This window comes from Ursus maritimus, unplaced genomic scaffold (assembly GCF_017311325.1).
Source record: "Ursus maritimus isolate PB19 unplaced genomic scaffold, ASM1731132v1 scaffold_25, whole genome shotgun sequence".
Taxonomy (NCBI): Eukaryota; Metazoa; Chordata; class Mammalia; order Carnivora; family Ursidae; genus Ursus; species Ursus maritimus.
In genome coordinates this window covers 29,239,641-29,247,796 of record NW_024425008.1, presented here as the reverse complement: position 1 = coordinate 29,247,796, position 8,156 = coordinate 29,239,641, and the positions used below count along the sequence as shown (strand labels likewise).

At 45.9% G+C, this 8,156-nt stretch overlaps 1 protein-coding gene across 1 annotated transcript; it reads right to left on the bottom strand.

The window, feature by feature from the left end:
- Window positions 1-5,505: 5,505 nt before the first annotated feature.
- Window positions 5,506-7,716, bottom strand: LOC103674242 (disintegrin and metalloproteinase domain-containing protein 20-like). The gene has a single exon (XM_008703132.2). It carries the CDS (start codon window positions 7,714-7,716, stop codon window positions 5,506-5,508), a length of 2,211 nt encoding a protein of 736 aa, XP_008701354.2.
- Between the last annotated feature and the right edge of the window lie 440 nt (window positions 7,717-8,156).

Genomic DNA, 8,156 nt, shown 5'->3' with positions numbered 1-8,156 from the left:
AAACCGTGACCCCTCACCCAGCTGCCAGACCTGGACCAGGGCTCTCTGACCCGACCCATTGACTGGAAGTGGAAGCACGGAAAGCACCTCAAGCAGAGACTCTGGAAGGCAACCATGCACCTATTCATAGAACCCATTCTCACTCCTTCCTCAAACATGATAATTGTGATCCTGGAGCAAGTGGAACTACTCAGATCTTACCAGCAGTTCTTTGCAGACACAGGGTCTGAGCTGCCACTGATCACGAGGCAGACACAAATGTGATGGGTGGGGTCCATTAGCGTGGGGGCAGACGGAGGCAAAGTAACAAACTGATTGCTGGCACAGGTCCTCCTCACGACCCATGCCGTGCGTGTTGTCCTCTTCCCAGCTCTTCGCTGAAAAATGCGGCAAAAGCAGATCTATTTTGGAGCAGCTGGCAGAATACTCTCACGGATTCCCCTGACAGAGGGGAGGCGGGCTCGCCATAGCAGCAAAGGTCAAGTAGCCCCTCCAACTGCCGCCTCTCTCCACCAACATTAGGAGCAAATATGCAAGTAAGGCAGTAACACAGAGATCACTTAAATTTGAAGGACTTGAGAATGGTGGGCCATGTTTCTTCCATTGCAGATCTTTGTGTGGTCCCTGAGAAAACCCTTCCTGGTTATGGCAGTTGCTTGTTCTGTGACCTCATCAGGTCACCCTTCAGGGGGAGAAGTATTACAGGCAGCACACAGCTGATCAACAGTCTCCGTCTTCCCTTTGTGGCTGTGTGCAGGCCTTGCCCCAGGCCATGGTCCTCTTGGGAAAGCTCCAGCCACGTCTGAAGACTATGCACAAACAGGGCCACTGCTGCCAAAGTAGAGGTTGTAAAGGGCTCTGCCTCAGGGGCCCCCGCTGGCCTGGATGGTAGGGATTCACACCTACTCTGATGTCTGGAGGCTCTTCCAATGCGATCTCACCTTTCCCTCTCCTCAAGCAGGAGAGAGGTAGGCCCAAAGGCTCTGTGGTGTCCCCTGCATTCTATCCCTTTATCTTTAGAGATGTTTCTCTTCCATGGAACTCTCCTGAAGGTCTAATCCTCCTGACATCTACTTCTCCAAACACAAAGTGGTGCTGACAGTGATCTGACGTAAAAACAGCAAAGATATGGCTTAGCCATGCTCAGTCAACACTCAGCTGGCAAGGGAGGACTTCTCTCTTTCCCAGGAATGTGAAGAAAAGATAATCCCTAGCAATAAGGTGGTCAGTAGCCCAACACTGTACCCCTTTGCAGACAGTGCCCCCTCCTCTCCAGCCCCCTGGTAGCCACCTCAATCTCTGTTCTCTGTCCCCATTTTGTTTTGCCTTTTCTAATCGTTTCACATTAAATAGAGTCAGACAGTCTTGCGGTCTATGGGTCTGACTTCACTCAGCATAATTTTGATCCATGCACGTTGTTGCATGAGTAACTGGTTTCTTATTGCTGAAAAAGTAGCAGTCCATTGTGTGGCTAGACCACTGTTTGTTGACTCATTCACCGTTGATGCATTTAAAGTTCCAGTTTAAGATTACGAACAAAGTTGCTGTGAGCAATCTTCTGGGCATTAGCTTGTTCTTGTATGGACCTATGTTCCTCCATGCACTTAAGAAACATTTAGGAAGTGTGGTATTCGCTGGATGTATAGTCCAGTGTATGTTTACCTTGATAAGAAAGAGCCAAGGGGCGCCTGGGTGGCAGGCCAGCGGTTAAGTGTTCGCCTCTCGCTGCTCAGGGCGTGATCCCTGGCGCAGGGATACCCGAGCCCCACGTCAGACTCCTCCGCTATGAAAATTGCTCTTCCTCTCCCACTCTGCTTGTGTTCCCTCTCTCGTCTGTTTTCATCTCTGTCTAATAAATAAATAAATAAAATCTCTTTTAAAAAAAAAAAAAAAAGAAAAGAAAGAGCCAAACTACTACAGAACACTTATGAAAGAAATTGAGGAAAGACATAAAAAGATGTGGGAAAACATTCTTTATGCTCATGATTTGAAGCATAAAAACATTGGAGCAAATGCGTTTATAATGCCTGTGAGTGGTGGCTCCGGAGCACTGTCAATGCCATCCCTATCAATATACCATAGGTATTTTTCAAAGAGCTGGAACAAATAACCCTAAAAATTTATGGCCAGAAAAGACCCCAAATCACCAAGGGAATGCTGAAAGCAAGAAAACAAAAGCCAGGCATCACATTCTGACTTCATTCTTTATTACAAAGCTGTGATCACTGAGACAGCAAGGTATTGGCACAAACAATAGCATCAGTCATTACATCAATGGAACAGAATAGAGAACCCAGAAATGGACCCTCAAATCTATGGGGTCAACTAATGTTATGGGATGCAGCAGGTAAAGAATATCCAATGAAAAGTAATAGTCTCTCAATAATTGTGCTGGGGGAAAAACTGGACAAAGCCGAATTGCAGAAGAATCAACCGGACCATTTTCACCAAATTCATACACAAAGATAAACTCTAAATGGATGAAAGGCCTCAATGTAAGACACACAGGAACTGCTAAAAATCCCAGAGGGATACATAGGCAGTAACCTCTTTGACACTGGCCACAGCAACCTCTTGCAAGACACTCAAACGACAGGGGGAAACAAAAAGCAAAAATGAACCCTTGGGACAAGATAAAAGCCTGCACAGCAAAGGAAACAGTCCTAAAAACTAAGATGCAACTCATGGAATGGGAGAAGATATTTGCAAATGACATTACAGATAAAGGGCTGGTATCCAAGATCTATAAAGAACTTCTCAAAGTCAACACCCAAAAACAAATAATCCAGTGAGAAAATGGGCAGAAGACATAACAGACACTTCTCCAAAGGAGACTTACAAATGGATAACAGACACATGAAAAAGTATGCAATACCATTAGCCATCAGGGAAAATCAAATCAAAAGTACCATGAGATACCATCTTACACCAGTTTGAAGGGCAAACATTAACAAGGCAGGAAACAACAAATGTTGGCAAGGATGTGGAGAAAGGGGAACCCTCTCACACTGTTGGTGAGAATGCAAGCTGGTGCAGCCACTCTGGAAAACAGTATGGAGGTTCCTCAAGATGTTAAAAAGAGAGCTATTCTAAGACCCAGCAATTGCACTACTGGGTATTTACCCCAAAGACACAGATGTAGTGAAAAGAAGGGGCACCTGCACCCCAATGTTCATAGCAGCAATGTCCACAATAGCCAAACTGTGGAAGGAGATGAGATGCCCTTCAACAGGTGAATGCATAAAGAAGATGTGGTTCATATATATAATGGAATATTACTCAGCCATCAGAAAGGATGAATACCCACCATTTGCATCGACGTGGATGGAACTGGAGGGGATTTTGCTAAGAACATAAGGAAGAGCACAGAAGACTGTAGGGGCAAGGAGGGAAAATTGAAGGGGGGGGAATCAGAGAGGGAGACAAACCATCAGGGACTCTCAACTTTGGGAAGCAGACTGGGGGTCTCAGAAGGGAGGGGGCTGGGTGGATAGGGTAGCCAGGTGATGGGTATTAAGGAGGGCATGTGTTGTGATGAGCACAGGGTGTTATACGCAACTATTGAATCCTGAACACTACATCAAAAATTAATGATGTACTATATGGTGACTTCTGAACAAAAGAGAAAAAAGAAACACCAAACTGGGGGCACCTGGGTGGCTCAGTCTGTTAAGTGTCTGCCTTTGGCTCAGGTCATGATTCCTCAGTCCCTGGATTGAGCCCCACATGGGGCTCCCTTCTCAATGGGGGCTGAAGGGATCTGCTTCTCCCTCTGCCCCCACACCCCACTCATGCTCTCTCTCAAAAATAAATAAAAATCTTTTAAGCAAGTAAAAAAAGAAAAGAAAAAGAAACAACCAAAATGTTTTCCAAAGAACTCTATAGTTTTCCATCCCCACCGGCCATAGATGAGACTTAAGTTGCTGCATATTCTCATCAGCCCTTGGTTTTGTCAGTCTTAACACCTTTTTTTTCCATCCCAGTGGCTATGTAGTGGTATCTTAATGTGGTTTAAAATGTTTTCTGTATTTGAGACAGTCGACACACTAGGTTACATTACTTTCAGGTGTACACTAGGGTGATCGAACTTCTCCATACGCCCCCCCCCACCGTGCTCCCCACAACTGCAGCTACCATCTGTCACCACACAGCGCTATCACAACATCATTGACTAGATTCCCTGTGCTGTGCCTTTTCTCCCCGTGATTTATTCATTGGTGGACGGTAGATACTGGTGCTGAGTGCAAATGCAGGAACACAGGTTTGACAAGGGCGTAGTAAACAGGGGCTCAGATCTGTTGTGGATGAAGATCCAGACTACTCTACCACATACGCCCCCTGGACAAGAAGGTAAGAGAGCTCCAGAAAAGACAGACAGATTACAACGGCACAGAGTGGCACCCTTGTTGAGTCTGTCTTGCCGTGTCTTTCCCCGTCCCTTTGGCGCTATTCTCACCTGTACTGCGTATTTTCCGAAAGGAATTGGATCTGAGGTCTGAGGCATTTACACAGCACGAATGTACCACATGCCCCTTATGAGACCCTCTTCTCCTTCTCTTGCACGATATCTGAAGCGACTGCTTCCGGTTTCCTTTTGTGTAAATTTTTTCTCTGTACATGTATCAGACAGTCAGTTCCACCCAGTACTTGACTGACAGGCTGTGCTCAGGCAAGTCCTAAGATTTTAAATGTGAGTTACTGCGACTTCAGTAATCAGAGGCCTTAAGCAATGATGTATCAGTCAGTGATCCACGGCTCCTCCTGTGACGGTTTCATTTCTAATAAACACACCACGCCAAACTCTTTCTACTGGAATACCTCAGGTTTAGCATAGCCCAAGAGTAATAATGAGTAACGGCACGTATTAAGTGCATCACATGTTCCAGGCCCTTCCTGGGTGCTTTCTTTGGATCGATACAAAATCCTGGCCAAGTGCATTTCATCTCCCAGTGTAGCATGGACCTTGAAACTCTCACGGCCTAAGACCTTGTTCAAGAGTGCTACTTGGCAGGCGGTAGATCTGTTTGCACCCCTGGGCCTTGACGGAAAAGTTCTTACTGTCCTACCGTATCTTCCAACTGTCCCTTTGAATGCTATTTGTTTACCAGGAGCAACAAAATGAATAAGTAACAGAAATCTAGTATATAACCAATTGGGAAGTGGTCCAATAACCGGTTAAAACAAGTGCATCCCAGTGCAAACAAGATTTGCTCCACGGGCATCTGTAAAACACCGGAATCCACATCTTAATGTATTGAAGAGTCTCTACTTTCATCTATAGGAATAGGAAGACTATGACTAGACAGGAAATGTTACATAAATTTAACCCCGCAGACCTCAAGTTAAATTGGCAAGTGATTTTATTTTAGGGTGACAACCTCAGAGTAGCTTTAGGATTATGTAATCATTGGAGTGATTCTCGTCATTTCTCCCAGTACATGCCAATACGATTTTCTCCTTCTAGCGCATTCCAGTCAGTATTTACTTACGTGGAGGTAATTTTGCTTAGTTAGTGTCTTCTTCCTTCTCTTCTAAATGATGAAAGGCACCAATGATGCCTGAAGTCAATAAAGCAAGTAAGCGAATAATCAGTAGAAGTAATGCATGGTTCATATTAAAAATTATTTTGGCTCGAAGTCCATATTCTTTGTCAGGTGGAGGGCCACTATCTATACTACCACCTGCTCCCCTCTCTTCACAAGATGGGGGTTTCCAACCTCTCATACAGTGACAATGTTTCTTGTTGTTACACACCCCTCGGAAATTACATGTCTTGACATCGCAGTCAAACCCCAGGTCTTGAACAAAAGTACAATTCTGTTGAAAACAGTATCTTCCTGGGCCACATGTGGCTCCATCCACGACAAGCCCCATTTCTGGCAGATCTGTCCCATGGTGTGCATCGTATCCAAAGCATAACTCTTCCTTAACATCACGTACTATTATATGACGAAACGTAGTGTGGTCACCTCCACCAGGAATTTCTTCGACACCACGACAGTGCAGCAATCCACAAAGAACATCATCTTCTTCACATTTCACAGGTTTTCCTCCTCCTCGTATCAACTTCACCCCACAGTTCCCAAATCGGTCACCTATTACATTCAATTTTTCATAGCATACTGGTGCTGCATCTTTTATTTGGTAGCCAAAGAGGGATTGGCACTGCATATCACGATCACTGCAGTTTCCTCTCACGCAGACAGCCAGTGCTGAACATGGGGTTCCATCCTGGGTGTAAAAGTCATTAGGACAATTATGTGATCTCCCATCACAGTATTCTGGGAGATCACAAATACCAAGCATATCTCTGCAAAGCAATCCGGGTTGAGCATATTTGCAGTTAACACAGCAGGGTCCTCCATTGCAATCACTGCCAAGGGAGAGGATACAATTGCTCTCGCAACACTTATCTGTAGAGCACTGTTTTAAGGAGCCACAGTCACATTCTTCCTTCTGATCTACAGTCAGGTCACCACAACGACCAGTTACATAAGGATAATTGGTGTACGGTACATTTGGTATGCTCAAACAAGGATCCCAGATAGTGAGCTTGTGATGTATTCTGTCGTAGGTACAATTGCTCAGCATATCTAAGAAATCAGGCTCAGGAGCCATGAGGCAGTGCTTTCTTCGAAAGCATTGACAACCGGGTTTATCATGCTCGATGCCCAAATTATGAGCTAGGGCATGTGCTCCAACAGACGCACACCAAAATATGTGATATCTTGCCATATATACATACGACACGCCCCAGTTGGGGTTGCACACTCCATCGTGGTGGCCATAATATGAGGCCCCATAGAGCTTATCTCCTGTAAGAAGCATTGAAGTATCATGAGGAATATCTTCATACCAACCCCAGTATTTCCACACACCAAAATGAGACATGAGACCTGCAATACTTGCGAATTCATACAAATTCACCTCATCATGTCCCTCCCATATGCACAAAACACGTATGTTGATATCTAAGAGAGTTGGTTTGTAGATGGTATGTATTATGTTGTTGAAAATCACTACATTCTCTACTATACGTGTGATATTAGTGTTCAAAGCATATAATGAGCTAGCAACTGTGTAGTGGATTTTTAAGTATTTCTTATGTGGCCACCACAAATACACAGGGGCTGCTCTAGGAGTTCCGGCAAGGACTGCCTCTTCGTATTCTTGATTTGTATCTTGCTCTTCAATCGTACACCTTTCAGCCTCTGACGATCTTCTTTCTGACACAAGCAGAGAAACCACATGCTCAAATTCGGAAGAAGCCTCCAGTGGTTTTATTTCATAAGTGAAGTCATCCACCTGCAGCATGCCACGCAGACCCCCGTAGCAGGTGTCCAGTGTGCCCATGGAGCCGGGAACCCCTTCCAGGTAGCAGTAGTAGTAGCAGTCTCGAGGGACAAAGGGATAGTCATCCTGCATGGCGCCCTGATCATTCTCGGTGATAACAGGAAAATGTCTGGGCAGCAGGTTCTTCTTGATTTTCATGTGAAGCACATGTCTTTGGCCCCTGAAGTGAATCTTATAGGAGAGCTGGCCTTGTCTCTCAGTTCCACCCACCCTGTGGGACACCTTCCTGGGGATCACAACCTCAGAGGAAGTGAAGCGCCATCCTGGGAGGGCCTGGGAGCAGCAGGCTGGGGACAGGAGTAGCCAGAGCAGTGGCAGCCAGTGATCACCTGTCAAGTGGGCCCAGGCCCAGGCTGGCCCCATGAGTGAAGGAGCCTGTGACCACAGAAGATGCAGTTGGGTGGGAGGTAGGCAAGATGATCCCCCAAACAGCAACTTTTCTAGCAGTGGGGTCCTGAGGAGAGCAGAGAGGGACTGGGGTCACAGCCTTCCCAGGGAGGGGGTGGGGAGTTATTACCTAATAATGGTGTGCTCATCAGGGGAGGCTGTGCTCAGTGAGTTGGGCGTCCTAGCACAGGGGACCTAGGGAAGAGAAAAAAACGGGAGGAATTGGGAACAGTAGTGTGTACCGCCACTCTGGAAGATAGTATGGAGGTTGCCCAAGAAGTTAAACATAGAGCTACCCTCTGACCCGGCAATTGCATCATTGGGTATTTACCCCAAAGACATAGATGTAGTGTAAAGAAGGGGCACCTGCACCCCAACGTTCATAACAGCAATGTCCACAACAGCCAAAATGTGGA